At 41.3% G+C, this 15,841-nt stretch overlaps 1 protein-coding gene across 1 annotated transcript in view; it reads left to right on the forward strand.

Annotated features, from left to right (window-relative positions):
* The first annotated feature begins 1,657 nt into the window (after window positions 1-1,657).
* The window catches only part of CDC5L (cell division cycle 5 like), a 40,475-nt gene continuing 26,291 nt past the window's right edge, over window positions 1,658-15,841 (forward strand). The window contains exons 1-8 of the mRNA NM_001076542.1: window positions 1,658-1,811; window positions 4,091-4,194; window positions 5,605-5,766; window positions 6,351-6,478; window positions 7,853-7,952; window positions 12,161-12,379; window positions 13,775-13,919; window positions 14,986-15,174. Of these exons, the coding sequence (NP_001070010.1) occupies window positions 1,767-1,811; window positions 4,091-4,194; window positions 5,605-5,766; window positions 6,351-6,478; window positions 7,853-7,952; window positions 12,161-12,379; window positions 13,775-13,919; window positions 14,986-15,174 (1,092 nt within the window). The 5' untranslated portion in view covers window positions 1,658-1,766. The remainder of the gene's footprint in view (window positions 1,812-4,090; window positions 4,195-5,604; window positions 5,767-6,350; window positions 6,479-7,852; window positions 7,953-12,160; window positions 12,380-13,774; window positions 13,920-14,985; window positions 15,175-15,841) is intronic.

The following is a 15,841-nucleotide window of genomic DNA, read 5'->3' on the forward strand; positions in this document are numbered from 1 at the left end:
AGAGGTTCATTGGCCAGCAGCGAGACCCGGCTCTTCTAGGTTCATGTGGAAATTCCTTGGGGAGGAGACTTAACTGGCTCGGCTTTGATCAAACCAATCGGCCAATGTGTCTGTGTGAGAGAGAGACAAACTGTAACCACTGCAACTGAGTGGATATTGGGGCTGGGGTGGGCAGGAAGTAATGGTCACGCATCCTACAGAAGAGCCCTGCAAACAGAGGTCTAGAAGCAGAAAATGGTTTGTCACCACACAGCCAGCTGACAGCAGAGACAGGAGTGGACTGACATCTTACACCGCAAACAGCAAAGTCTGTGTGTTCTTCATAATCTGACACTGTGTCCTCTTAACAAAGTAGTGATTTTATTAATACAATTTCCCATTTCATGGCAAAAAAATATAATCAGAAAGTTCTGTGGCTTTTTCAGAAGAGGCAAAGGGAAAAATGAAGAAATATAAAGAGAAACACGTTAGTTAAATACTTAGGGTGTACCCCAGTCCCCTGAATATTTTCGTCCCTTCCAGGACTAGCTCCAAAGAGATGTTTTTGAATGGAGAAGGAAACCAAGTGAGTTGGAATTCCAGTCTGGCAATCCCTATCTTACTGGGTTTTTGGTCTCAACTAATTTTCCCTTCAGATTTATGAGATACGAACTGTTAACTCCACTTTTCAAATCAGAATACTGAGATTCAGTATGATTATTACTCAAGCTGATGAGGGAACCAAGATTTCAACCCCGATCAAGTTTGCCTAATCCCAGCGCCTATCAACGGTAGCTCTCTGCTATTAATATTAACCCACGTAGACTTAAGACCAATAAATGGAAAACTCTGACTGTTTCTGGGACAATCTCTGATCACTTGGGCTTGCGCTTCTCGTAGTAACAGTTGCCATTTTTGTGAGCACTTCTTTTGTATCAGATACTACGATGGATTTATTATCTCTTTTAATCTTTGGTAGTTGCTCAGTCGTGTTCCACTCTGAGACCCCATGGACTATACCCCACCAGGCTCCTCTGTCTACGGAATTCTCCAGCCAAGAATACTGGAGTGGGTGGCCATTTCCTTCTCCAGAGGATCTTTTCCTTTCAGGGATCGAACCCGGGTCTCCCGCATTGCAGGCAGATTCTTTCACCATCTGAGCCTGCAGGGAAACCCCTATTTAAATCCTTAGGACAACTCTATGAAGTTGGGACTATTATTATCTCTATTTTGCAGGTTAGGATATTTAGGCTTAAATAAGCTATTGCCTTTCCCTGAATATTTTTGAATAAATTCCTGTTCGTTAAATGCTTAATAAAGTGCTAAATTAATAAATTATCAACGCTATTTTTAGACCAGCTGAGCTTAAACCCCACAGGCGAGACGTTCCCATTCTTTGCCACACGTGACGTCACGACCAATCCCAGGACTGCATTCCCAGTCAAGAGCCTCCGCCGATATCTCGCGAAAGCCGTGGCTTCTTCCAACCTATTTTGGGCATGCGCGCGGCTTCGAGTACTTTGGCTAGAGTGGTTTGATGGTTTTCCGTCAGTCTTCCTAGAGCAGAGCTTTACCATCGAGGCACTTACTTCCTTCCAGTCACTCCAGTTCTCGCGAGACTTGCTACTCCTGCTCTTTCCCCACCCCGCCCCTGCGCTTGCGCAGAGATCTTCAAAGCAGAAGGTCGCGCTTGGAGGAAGTGGCGGCTTTGGGTCCCGTGGCCGCTGCGCCGTTACTACTTCTCGGAAGCTCCGCTCGGCCGCTTGCCGAGACACCCCGCCGCCAAGATGCCTCGAATTATGATCAAGGGGGGCGTGTGGAGGAATACCGAGGTAAGTCCCCTTTTCCCGCCGTCCGCTGCCCTCCGCCCCTCCGGCTGCGGGTGCGCACGCGCGCAGAGGTCCGGGAGGCGGAGAGGATGCCTTCGGGGTTTGCGTGGGGGTTGGTGCGGGGCCTTTACCGTGTGCCTGGTCCTCAGTTATCTGACCATCTCAAGGACAGGGACCGTGATTTAACCGCTTGATTACCTGCTGGGCACTCGTTAGGCCCTCAGTGAACATTTGTTGAACTGACGCGTCCTCCGCCGTGGTGGAACTCACAGTGGGAGGGGGACACAGGACAATCGCGATAGTCGGTCTTCTCAACCACCCGCCCCCCGCCCCCGTTCCTCATCCCAGGCACCGCGACTCTCTCTGCTATTCAAAAATGAAGAGGTGCTGTGGCCACAACTTTGTTCTTTCCTTGACTTCCTTGCAGAGGGGAAGCAGTTTGAGTGCCAGGTTGTGTCCGCGTCCCCGCGGTCATCTGTTACCACGGCGAAACTTGTCCGCCCTCCCGTCACCCAAGGCCTGTCTCTTCCGCTTCATCTTGGATAGAAGCCAGATAGGCCTACCGTAGTCTCTTTTGCTTCCAGAAATGTAGTGGATCGTGCCTTTGGCGAACCAAAGAACAGTAGAGGAGTGAAATAGAAACAAGGTTTTAGTGCAGTTTCTGTTTATAGTGCACTGAACTTGTCAGTTTCCCTAGCACACTCTGTCTTTTTACATCTTACACCTTCTTGGAATATCCTCCTCCTGCTTTGCATCTTTCTGACCTTCCTTCAAAAACAGTTTAGAAACTTCTGGAATTTTTGCCTGGTCATCCGGTAAAAAGTAGTTGCACCCTCAGTGGTCCCTGGACACCTCTTTCATCCATTTGTTATGGTTTGCTTTTTTTTTGCAAGCATCACATCCTGTGTGATGCTGGGATTGTTAACGTCTCAGAGACTCAGTTTTCTAATGGGGATGATAATACTACTTATCTCTCGGAATTAAATGAGTCACTACATTTGGAATATTTAGAACAGAGTCTGGCACATAGTAATCTTTCTGAAAGTACTAGCTGTTGTTTCTTTTCCCCAGTAGACAGCACTGCAAGTGGGCAGGATCAGATATTGCTATCTTTAGAACCCCGGACAGTGCCAAAGTTTGCTTGGGAAATTTCGCTGAATGGATCTAGCAGGTTGGATAACTGTAGTGTATACTTAGTTGAAGATGTGATTAAGTATAGCAGTACTGCAACAAAGTTACAAATTAAGTGAGTGAGAACCTTGCCTCACAGCTTGCATAGAGGGGACCAGGATGTTTCAGTTGGAGAAGAGATGACTTCTGAGGGAGAGACAGATGTACCAAATCAAGTAACAGCAGGATTCTTATGCTGTGGCCAAAGCCCTGCAGTCCTTGAGTCTCAGATGTTAGGGGTGTGGAGTGGCGGGGAGTGGCTAACATATGAGGCATATAGCTCAAGTTCATTGTGGGGAAAAAAGCCTAAAAGTAAAATGCTCTGAGTGTATGGCTCTGATATCCCTGGTGTCTTTGGTTTAGCCTGACAGGCTCCCTTGAGATTGGCGAATTCCTTATTGGAATGGGTGCCCTGGTGAAATATGAAATAGTATCTAGAGACTGGGGGAAACTAGAGGCAGAGTTGATTGGTGACTTAGGGGAGACATACTTAATTCTTAGGTTAGACCTGAGATATGGATTCTTAGGTCAGAGTGGGGCCTGTGGGACTGGAAAATGCTGTTCATAAACTGGGAAGCCTGAATTGGAAATTGGATTCACTTGAGTCTTGACTTTCTGAGGGCTGGATGTGTCCTGTTTTATCTTGTTTCCTCAAGTATTGATACACAAGACCTGATACAAGGCTGGTGTTTGGGCAGTATTTTTTGAGTGAATCAGTAAATGAATGAGCCATAATCTTTTTAAGAGACTAACATCCACACAGAGGAGAATCCTTTTAAAAATCTCTTTCAAGTAGGGTTTCTCACATTGGGCTGTACCAATTTTTGGACGGGATTGGTGGAGGGGTTGTGTGTAAGGGAGGGTAGGATGTCCTTCTAAGGGAGTTCTTAATTTCTTTCATTTTGTTGATTCTGGGTTGCTGTTTTTTTTTTTTTTTTTTTAATTTTTATTATTGTAATGAAGTTTTATACTTTCGTTTTAAATTTAGGATATATGTGCCTGTTTATATCTCTTTCTCCCTAGCACAACCCAGTTAGAGTTAATTTAAATCTTGTCTTTTCTCACTTGGAGTTTTGTGAATGAATACATTGTTTTTCTTTGAAAAATTTTAGGATGAAATTCTGAAAGCAGCGGTGATGAAATATGGGAAAAACCAGTGGTCTAGGATTGCCTCACTGCTGCATAGAAAGTCAGCAAAGCAGTGCAAAGCCAGATGGTATGTATCAGCTAATGAGTGGAAAACACAAAATGACCTTCATTATGATGAGGAAAATGTCATTTCTTTGAACATTACCAAAGGAAAGCAGGCACTGTGATGTAACAGAAAGTAGGGAGTGGGAGTTGGGAATTTCAGTGTAAGAATTAGCTGTCTTTTGCTTCCTGTGTGGTCTTAGGCAAGCCATTTTCTGTCTCCTCTCTCCTGCCATTATTGTCTTCCAGTGGTATGACTCTTGGCCCTAACTCATGGAGATGTGAGGCTCAAATGAGTTAATGTTGTTTGAGAATGCTTTGTGAAGCATGAAATAAAACTAATTTTGGGTACAGATGGACCCCAGCTTATAAAAGGATTGTATTCCAAAACTTTGTAAATTTATTGTCTTAGAACTTTCTTTCCCAAAGAAATACATGAGAAATGTTGGTTATTTTTCTAGGCAAGCTTTCAGTAGTTGAGTTTCCTCATTAATGGTTGAAACATTACATATTTGGTTCCCCAGAATATAATATACCCCAACATTACATCTGTGGTTAAAGGGCAGTGGACACATTAAGTTCTTTACATGTGTTTTTGGCATGAGTGACCTGGCCTCAGCACTGACCCATGTGGTACTAGGATCATATTTTGGATTGTATAAGGTGACCTAATTTCCTGGGCACCTGCGTAGGGGAAAGGATCAGAACATAGAGATTGGCCCACAATGAGGAAGATGGTCCTTAGCCTGTGTAAGTGGTTCTGATTTTTGCTTCTCTTAAGTGGAGCTAAGCTCCAGCTCCTACCCCCATGTTTGGTGGGTATATATATTGTTTGCAGGCTTATATATTGTTTGCAGGCTTCTCCAGCTAAGTAGACTGGATGGAAATGTTGGGTAAGGTGGGGCATTAGGAAAGATAGCTATGACAATAGTGGTTTTACTTAAACTCACCACACAAAAACATACAGTGTTGAAAAGTGTTTAGTGAGTATAAGTCAAATGCTTCAGAAATAAGCGAAGGTGTTGTGAGAAATCAAAACATGAGAAAGTACTATAAACACTGGAAGTACTATGAAAATATGAGGTAATTTTATCTTATTTGCAAATAATTTCAATACCTCTAATAAAGTGTAAGGTGAATGACAGCAGTTGATAGTTGAGAAGGAAGGCATATTATCATGTTTCAGTCAGGTTACCTTTTTAAAGCATTACTGACCTTGCATAGTTAAAATATAGTAGAATTTAGTGAAATAGGGTATTTGGAATGGAATAAGTTTAACCAAATAGGGAATAGTCTGTTGTAAATAAGAACAGCTTTTGTGATTGAACGATGAGCGTTAGCTTGCATTTTTTGAATGCCAGAAGTTAGTATGCCTAAAATGTAAATATTCATGCTGGGTGACTGATTAAGGTATGAGGTGATGTTTTTTAAATAGGTATGAGTGGCTGGATCCAAGCATTAAGAAAACAGAATGGTCCAGAGAAGAAGAGGAAAAACTCTTGCACTTGGCCAAGTTGATGCCAACTCAGTGGAGGACCATCGCTCCGATCATTGGCAGAACAGCCGCCCAGTGTTTGGAACACTATGAATTTCTTCTGTAAGTGAACCTCCAAAAATGGTACTAAAATGTGTATATCTTCTGAATGAGGCTGAATAAACTTTTAGCATTTTCTATCTTTAAACATTAGCTGAAGATCTGAATAAAGCCAGAGGAGCTAAAGCTATTGGATAGTATATTCCAGATCTCATGTGGTTGGTCAAGATTATGTCTCCAGTTATATACTTTTTAAAAAAATAATTTAAACATATTACACAAATCATACATGTTCATAGAAAATAGGGGAAAAAAATAAAAAAGCAAATAAAAATCACCCATAATTACACTGCTGAGAGTTAACCATTGGAACATGTGAATTGTTCCACTAAAAGCTTTTTTGTGTAGCTCTGCTGCATTTGTGATTTAGGAAACCTCTTTGAAACAGCTATTTCATGGTGAACGGAACCACTGAAATTAGAAATTTAAAACCATCTCTTTTAGGTGAAGCAACAGTAAGAAATGCTTTATTTTGTTATGCCTATCCATTGGGTTTTTGAAAGAAAGAGTGCTAGCACTAGGGAACCTGGTATTTCTAAGACTGAATGGTGTGGTGGTGTGGTTAAGTACTCTGGGTTCACTTCTAGGGATAAAGCTGCCCAGAGAGACAATGAAGAGGAAACAACAGATGATCCACGAAAGCTTAAGCCTGGAGAAATAGATCCAAATCCAGAAACAAAGCCAGCACGGCCTGATCCGATTGACATGGATGAGGGCAAGTGTACTTTTGTGAGGAATTTATTTCTTTGGTAACTATAGACTCCTCGGGCTTTCTTTTACCTCTGAGTTCTTTTCCAAACTTCTCTGACTTTTTAGAACTGAGGTTCTGTCTGCAGTTGTTACTCTCAGTCTCCTTCCAAATGCGTCCAGCCTTCTGTTGTAGGGTAATTGCTTTTTTTGGACGCTGTCCCTTTATCTTTAATGTTTCAGTTCACTTAGTTAAGCAGTGTGGTATTCCTGGACATTTCCTGGTGGCCAGAGGTGAACTCTTTAGGACTCCGTTGTCTTTCCTCTTCTGAGGGATGAGAAGTCTGGATTCGGGGATCCAGTGCTCCTATTAACTGCTTTTTTGACTTTGGACAAGTAGTTTGAGTTTCGTGAAAAGGCAACACTGTAGTGCCATGAGGGAGACTTAAGATGACTTTTTGAGACATTGAATCAGGAATCAGAGAAACTAGACTTTAGCTTAGTGCTATGTCTGCTAAGTATTAAGCTGTTTGGGTGAGTCATATAATCTCTCTGAACTTTGGTTCTGTTTCCTGTCAGATGTAGAGTAATAGTGTCTATCTTACTTCCCAGGGTAGTTGTGAGCGTTCAGTGAATATTTGTTGAGTTTTTAATTTAAAAACTTGAAGGTGGTGGTTCCCAAAGGCAGACTGGGGCTGGGCTGGCTGCATCACTGTCAGATGGTGAACATTAAAAAATGCAGGTACCAGGGCCTCCCCAGGAGATCTGACTCAGTAAACTGGGGAAGGGGAATGGAGGGTAGGGTAATCCTGGAATCTGAGATTTTCTTTTTTTTAAAGTTCCCTTGTGATTTCATTGGACACCTTTGTATAGGAATTGCTCCAAGGGATCAGTAATGAACTCTATTCTACTCTGGGGAACTATGGAAAATGTACTGGAGAAGAGAAATAGTTCTGAGGGAGAAAAATCAAGGAAAAATGATAATGAAGATTGTCAGTCTCCTTGAAATTAAATAATAGCTCTTATAATATTTCACGATTTGTGCTGTGCCAGATAGTTGATGATAATGAAGGACATGATAATTATAGCCATTATTCGATGAATATTTGCTGGATGCTTTACCTAGTTCATTTTGGTTAGTTCTTCTCAACATCTCTGTGAAGCAGGAATTGTTATTCCCATTTTGTAAATGGTGAGATGTTGTTATCTCAGAGTCACATAACCAGTGAGTCATGGGCATGATTTTTAACTTAGATACCTCTGACTTCAAAACCCAAGCTGTTTCCTTTATGCTGCACCATATAATGATTATATTGATGGGTTTTCTCATCTTAAGCACTAGGCTACATCTCTCACCTTGCTTCTGTTGGAGAAGAAGTTAATTTTCTCTTTATTTTTGCAGATGAATTGGAGATGCTTTCTGAAGCTAGAGCCCGCCTGGCTAACACTCAGGGAAAGAAAGCCAAGAGGAAAGCAAGAGAGAAACAGCTGGAAGAAGCAAGGTATGGTTGTTTCCATCCATAGTTGTCCAGTCAGTCTGTGCCTCCTTAGGTCCAGTGAAACTTCATCAGCCCTGTTTGGTGAATGGCAATTGGAGTTGTCTCATTCCAGTTTTGGTAATAGTGCTTAACTTCCTTATTACTTTGGAAGAGTCTTTTATATCTTTCTAACCATTTGAGAGTAGTTATAGAAAAAATACATTTAAAAAATCAGTTATTTTTAATTTTGGCTGCTCTGGGTCTTCGCTGCTGCGAGGGCTTTTCTCTAGTTGTGGTGAGCGGGGGCTACTCTAGTTGCCGCGCACAGGCTTCTCATTGCAGTGGCTTCTGTTGTGGAGCACAGGCTCTAGGGCGTGTGGGCTTCAGGAGCTGTGGCTCCCAGGCTCTAAAGCACAGGTTCAGTACTTGTGGCACATGGGCTTAGTTGCTCCGTGGCATGTGGAGTCCTGCCGGACCAGGGATCATACCTGCGTCTCCTGCATTGGCAGGCAGATTCTTTACTACTGAGCCCCCAGGGAAGCCCCAAAATACATGTTTAAAAAAAATTTTATAAGATGTGGCAGAAGTAATGCCCAGGTATAGACATACATATATGTCTTGTGGTGGTGTATTCTGTTAGCATAAGAGAGCTTCATTTGTTGTAGCCATCTTGGTGTCAGATGGCTGGCGGTCACACTGTGCTCTGTGACTTTGGCATGACTGCCGTTAGTTACTCTCGTTGATTAGTGTTGGGAAGGCACCGGCTGTGAAATAGGAAGCCCATCTGAACATGGAGGGAGTAAATGAGCCTTGAACCACGTTTTAGGCTGTCATAGGAATTTTTATTTAAAAAAATGAGTGAAATTAAATACTGCCCTCTGCTAAAGGTTTTCTCCACTTTCCTCTTCTTTTTGGTTAGATCCATTATTGACTTCATTCCTAATGGTCTAGAAGCCAAGATGAAGTGGTTAAAGGGAAAAACCTGAACTTTATGAAAGCTTATTAGATTTTGGAATTCAGGCATTGAAGTAACCTCCCCAGCCTCCATAACTGCCTTTTTGGTCCTTAAGCTGGGAACTACTTCCTGCCCTGATGACTAGCATTGTGCTCATGGTTTCCTTAGCAATGACCGTGAAGTATCAGGTCCTGGGATGAAGGATTCTTTCCTGCCAGAGGATGCTTTTTGGCATAGCTGACCAAGCACTGGCCCCGAGTAGTGATTTGTGATGGGAGTATGATTGACCTGGGACAGTAAACGGAAAATAAGAGGAGGTGCTACGTTTTCTGCCCAGTCTCAGTCACCTTTCTATTTTGCTTACCATTTAGGGATGAGTAATGTGAGTGAGGTTACAAAAAATTAATTTTCTGTTTTTGTCCGTGGTGGTCTGGGGACTAAGTTTTTTGAGCCTTTTAACCTTGTGAGTTCGACCACCATGTGAGTTGGATCACCTTGTGAATTGTCCACTGGACAACCAGCAAAAGGCACCCCCCACCCTCATCCACTCTCATGACTACTTGTTTACTCATTAGTGACTAGCAGGCAGGTGTATTGTAGGGAAGTCTGTTCTCCCCTTTCCTCCCCCAGAAATGTGAAGCCTTTGATGGTGGTCTTTGTGGGGGCAGTCTTGGGTGTGGCCATAGTCGCCTGGGGGTGAGGTGATTTTGACCAGACTTGCTTTGACAGTTTTCCCTGGGTACACCCAGCTGTTAGACTGTACTGACTGCCAGCTTATTGCTGTATTGTTTTCAGCAATGTCTTGAGGCATAAATTGCTCCACAAACTGATCCAAGTAAACTTTGGCTCCTTTGAAGGGATGGTTTCTGAGGTCAGTGTTTGATATTTGTTCTCATCCCAGGAAGGCTTCTCCCACTTTTCAAAAGGGATTGATTCTGGCAGACTATAGTAGGCCTGCAGTACAGCTGTATCTCCAAAGAATCTATCAGATATCAGTTGCCTTTTCATCACAACTTGTACTGTTTTTGAGAGTGCCCTGAGGCCTGAGCCTCTCCATTTCCTGTTGCAAATGAAAGGCAGTTTCTTTGGGGAGAGCTTGGAATTCTCTATTCTGTCCCATAGGCTCTGATGTACTTGTTCCTGCATGATGCCCACTTTAGAAGCTGGGTGCTCAGTGTCAGGGGTGGGGTGGGCAGCCGCCCCAGATCTCCTTGGCTTGCCTCCCCTGTCGTGGAACCCTCATGCCACAGGCCCAGGCAAGGACTCTTGTGGCGCCAGTATTCTCAGCAACGCTGGGCCCAAGGTAGAGCCTGTGGGCAGAAGGAAGCCTCTCCTTGTCAGTGACTGTGTCTGGACTTAGCCTCTACAGTGGTTCCCTGGAGGCAGGGAACACTTAGTGACTGAATAACAACAATTTATTAGGTATGCAGAAATGGTACTTGATTTAATTTGATTCTTTAATGTTTAAAGTACACTTTGTCATTTTCAGTTCAGTCCAGTCGCTCAGTCGTGTCCGACTCTTTGTGATCCCATGAACCACAGCACGGCAGGCCTCCCTGTCCATCACAAACTCCGGGAATCCACCTAAACCCATGTCCATTGAGTTGGTGATGCCATCCAACCATCTCATCCTGTGTCGTCCCCTTCTCCTCCTGCCCCCAATCTTTCCCAGCATCAGGGTCTTTTCAAATAAGTCAGCTCTTTGCCTCAGGTGGCCACAGTATTGGAGTTTCAGCTTCAACATCAGTCCTTCCAGTGAACACCCAGGACTGATCTCCTTTAGGATGGACTGGTTGGATCTCCTTGCAGTCCAAGGGACTCTCAAGAGTCTTCTCCAACACCACAGTTCAAAAGCCCCAATTCTTTGGCGCTCAGCTTTCTTTATAGTCTAACTCTCACATCCATACATGACCACTGGAAAAACCATAGCCTTGACTAGATGGACCTTTGTCAGCAAAGTAATGTCTCTGCTTTTTAATATGCTGTCTAGGTTGGTCATAACTTTCCTCCAAGGAGTAAGTGTCTTTTAATTTCATGGGTGCAATCACCATCTGTAGCGATTTTGGAGCCCAGAAAAAAAAAAGTCAGCCACTGTTTCCCCATCTATTTCCCATGAAGTGATGGGACTGGATGCCGTGATCTTAGTTTTCTGAATGTTGAGCTTTAAGCCAACTTTTTCATTCTCCTCTTTCACTTTCATCAAGAGGCTCTTTAGTTCTTCTTCACTTTCTGCCATAAGAGTGGTATCATCTGCATATCTGAGGTTATTAATATTTCTCCCCGCAATCTTGATTCCAGCTTGTGCTTCCTCCAGCCCAGCGTTTCTCATTATGTACTCTGCATAGAAGTTAAATAAGCAGGGTGACAATATACAGCCTTGACGTACTCCTTTTCCTATTTGGAACCAGTCCATTGTTCCATGTCCAGTTCTAACTGTTGCTTCCTGACCTGCATACAGGTTTCTCAAGAGGCAGGTCAGGTGGTCTGGTATTCCCATCTCTTTCAGAATTTTCCACAGTTTATTGTGATCCACACAGTCAGAGGCTTTGGCATAGTCAATAAAGCAGAAATAGATGTTTTTCTGAAACTCCTGCTTTTTCGATGATCCAGCGGATGTTGGCAATCTGATCTCTGGTTCTTCTGCCTTTTCTAAAACCAGCTTGAGCATCTGGAAGTTCACAGTTCATGTATTGCTGAAGCCTGGCTTGGAGAATTTTGAGCATTACTTTACTAGCGTGTGAGATGACTGCAGTTGTGCGGTAGTTTGAGCATTTGTTATTTTAGCTGTTTGCATTTTTTCCTTAGTGAACTGTCTTTCCTTCTGCTTTATTCCCTTGAGATGCATTTTAAAAAAACTTGCCTGGATTCTTTATATCTAACCATTCCTAATACTAATTGCAAATTTTTTTCCTACTATTTACCTTTTGATACTGTTTTATGATTTTAAAAATGGTGCTACAGAGATATAAAATTTAAAATTCAAAGCTGTTGATTTTTTTCTTTGCCCATCATTTCATTGATATTAAGTGAGTATATTCCCATCCAGAGATTAGATACATATTTACTTATAGTTCCTTCTGGTTTTTCTCTTTGCTCTAGTATATATGTGTACCTTTAAATCAAAACTGGAGTTGATTTTGGTGCATGGTGTGAGGTGAGGATTTAAGTAAATATTTCTTCCCCAAATGACTGGACAGCTTTCTTAGCTCTGTTGGATGAGCCATCCCTTCCCCATGGTGTATGATTTTCAAGGTGATCTTTTGTTCTTGTGCTTCAGGCGTCTTGCTGCCCTCCAAAAGAGAAGAGAACTTCGAGCAGCCGGCATAGAAATTCAGAAGAAAAGAAAAAAGAAAAGAGGAGTTGATTATAATGCTGAAATTCCATTTGAAAAAAAGCCTGCTCTTGGTTTCTATGATACTTCTGAGGAAAACTACCAGACTCTCGATGCTGATTTCAGAAAGTTAAGACAACAGGATCTTGATGGGGAGCTGAGATCGTAAGTTGTCTTTCTGGTTTTTTTTTCCTTTCTGGTTTTATAAATGGAAAAGTATAGTAGGAATTTTATGGAGGGCCAGATATTATCCTTGTCAGAGCCAGATTTTTCTTAGTCAGCACAATGTGGCTTACATAATGCTTTTACTTATTTAATGGCTTCACCTTTCTGAGAAAACCAGTGACCCTCGCTGTAATGTTTTTAGCACAGAATACTGTTTGCATTTCTTGAAATGTCAGCATTTGGCTGTTAGTGAACTGTCTATTCACTGAGTCACAGACTTAACATTTGGAAACAGGTTAGTTATTTCACTAATGGCCTGAAGGATTATGTCAAAAATCTGGTCTGCTTTTTTTTTTCCTTAGTGAAAATTTTATCTTGTTTTTCTTAAAATGAAATTAAAAGGAAGTAATGACCATTACCAGTTCATTCTTAAATCTTTTCATCTAATGGGGATCAGTGTGTATTTTTATCAGATGCCTTAGGATGCAAAGGCTTTTGCTTATTTATAGGGATTTTTAGAGTTTCTTTAAATCTTATACCTGAATGTTGTGGAAAAAACCTTTTATGCTTATCAAAGATTTTTAGTTTTCCACTCCCCCAGTGGCCTTCTATATTTCTGTTGACATGAATTGTTAGTAAACAACAGATGTCAGCCAGTGTGGATCAGCATTTTCTTGAATGTACTCCGTTGTATTTGTTTTTCAGATTAGAACCTTGTTTTAGGTAGCCTCTACAGATAAAAAGATTGAAGAAAAAAAAAGTCATTTGGATGGAGTACACTAGGTAGAGGAGAAGGGTGACATGCAGAGGGGAAGGAAGCATTCCTGGTCCTTTAGAAAATGACCTTGGGCCTGGCACCAGAGCCTAACAACTCTGGGATGTCATTCATGAGAACTTAACTATCCTTAAAAAAAAATGATGTCAAACAATTGAAGATTAGTTTTAAAGGAAAATTTAAAACCAGTGTTTTAATTTTGTTCCCTTCGCTTGTTTCCCTTTTTGTTTACTTTATCATTTTCCTAGTACAGACACGTATTTTTGTATGAATGTAGTCATGATATAGGAGTAGTTTTATGGTTTTCTTTTCATGTTATATGTAACATTTTGCTTCTCATCGTAGTCTTTATAGTTACATAGTTTTAATACTTAGTACTTAAATTACTTAGTGTATCTTATTTTCTTAATAATTCTATTGCTATTCTATATTCCTTTTGAACATAGTAGTTAATGTATAGGAAAAGGAAACAGCTTAATGTATATAGTTTTGTCTTTTTATTAGTACTTTTCTTAAGAAGGGATTATTTTGTTCAGAGTGTATGACTATTTATATGGCTTTTAACATTATTGCCTATAAGTAACTTTGAAAAATTTGTTCTCCACCTTGATTCATGACAGTGAAAAAGAAGGACGAGATAGGAAAAAAGACAAGCAGCATTTGAAAAGGAAAAAAGAATCTGATTTACCATCAGCTATTCTTCAAACTAGTGGTGTTTCTGAATTTACTAAAAAGAGGAGCAAACTAGTACTTCCTGCCCCTCAGGTAATCTGATGAAAGTAGGTTTTTCACTGTGTGAACTCACATGCTTTTATACATTTTTTCAGCAAATGTTGCGGGTCTCTGTGCCAGGCTTTCTTTTAGGTGCTTGGTACTCCTAAGAAATATTAGGCCTTGAACTTCTCATGTGATGGTTTAGTAATTAATTGCAGCAATTTGTCAGTAGACTGGGGCTCCAGGCCTCTTTTTTCTGTAGCTGGTAGTGGTGGTATTTGGCCTTGTGGACTTCAGGTGACTGTCTTTTAGGGAATGTTTGGTTGTGTCGTTCTTCTATTTTTGAGACAGTAACTGTGAGAATCAATGTGGGAGTTGTGGAGAAGAAAAAATTGATTCAGCTCATTGTAGGCTCTGTTCCTATGGCTGAATTGTGCTTGGTCAGAAACATGGGGATTTTGAATAAGCTTCTCTTGCATTTTGATGAGTACAGCTCTGTAGAATTGGACAGTTTAATGGAGCAGAGGGACTGGATTTAGGAGGTTTGAACAACTTTAGCCAAATGAATGCCCTGGCTACATTAATATAAAATTCTTGGGTATAAACATAAAATAGTTTTGTCAGATGCTATCATTTGTACTGGTGATATTTCTTAAATTGGAATTTTGCCTGTAACTTTTTTTTTTTTTAATAGTTCTTAGGATATTTATTTTGGTAAAATTACAAAAATAACACCTTTTGATTTTCTTAGGGATTTTTGTGGCTCAGTGGACTCTGATATTTTATTTTTAGTATGCCCCCCCAATTGATAAATGGTTTTGTACAAACACTATTAATTTATAGTCTTGATTTATTAATATATTGTTTTGAGACAATTTCAGTATGGAAATAGAAGAATACAGTTTGATACTGTATCATGTATGGAATTTCCCCCGTACTTTATATAGGGAACACTTTAAAAAACTATTAATATTATGGAAATTTTCAAACCCACAAAATAAAGAGTAGTATAGTGAACCTCTGTGTACCCAAGCAGTTCATCTTTCTAGAATGTGGACGTTTTAAGCTGTGTTATTGTCTGGTTAAATATTGCTACTATGATAACTGTTATCTTCAGATTTCAGATGCAGAACTCCAAGAAGTTGTAAAAGTAGGCCAAGCAAGTGAAATTGCACGTCAGACTGCTGAGGAATCTGGCATAACAAACTCTGCTTCCAGTACTCTCTTGTCTGAGTACAATGTCACCAACAACAGCATTGCTCTGAGAACACCACGGACGCCAGCTTCCCAGGACAGAATTCTGCAGGTAGGCTGCCATGGGGCAGAATGAGCCTTTCACTTTGCCTCCTGTCCTTGAAAGTGGTATAAAGGAGAAGACTAAATGGTTTGGTTTTGTGTCTCTTAGCATAAGCAGTTTAAAAGAGTCCTGAATGCATAGCTGCTAGAGATTTCCATGGTAGGGAAGCTAAATCTTGTCAGTAAAGCACAGCATTTAAAAATTACACATCGCCTAGCAGTCCTGGAAAAAAAAATCATACGTGTGTAGTTAGTAATTGTATTTATTTGGCTGTGCTTGGGTCCTGGTTGCAGCACACAGGATCTTTCATTGCAGCACACCGATTCTCTAGTTGTGTCCATGGGCTCCGTAGTTGGGGTGAGCAGGCTTGCTTGCTCTCTGGCCCATGGGATCCTAGTTCCCCCAACCAGGGATTAAACCTGTGTACTCTGCATTGCAAGGTGGATTCTTAACCACTGGGCCACCAGGAGAGTTCCCTGTAGTCAGTAATTTTTTTTTTTTTAGAGTGATTTTTAAAACTTCCTTGTGATTCTATACTTAGCATGGCATAGACGGCCTTCAGTACTGTTTCCTTCTCGCTCCTTAACGTATAAGGTGTACAGCTCTGAGTGTTCCTAGGGTGTTAGCATGCTAGGTAATAGACAGACCTCACAGAATACTATTGAGTCTTTCAGCA

Source organism: Bos taurus, chromosome 23 (genome assembly GCF_002263795.3).
Source record: "Bos taurus isolate L1 Dominette 01449 registration number 42190680 breed Hereford chromosome 23, ARS-UCD2.0, whole genome shotgun sequence".
Classification (NCBI taxonomy): Eukaryota; Metazoa; Chordata; class Mammalia; order Artiodactyla; family Bovidae; genus Bos; species Bos taurus.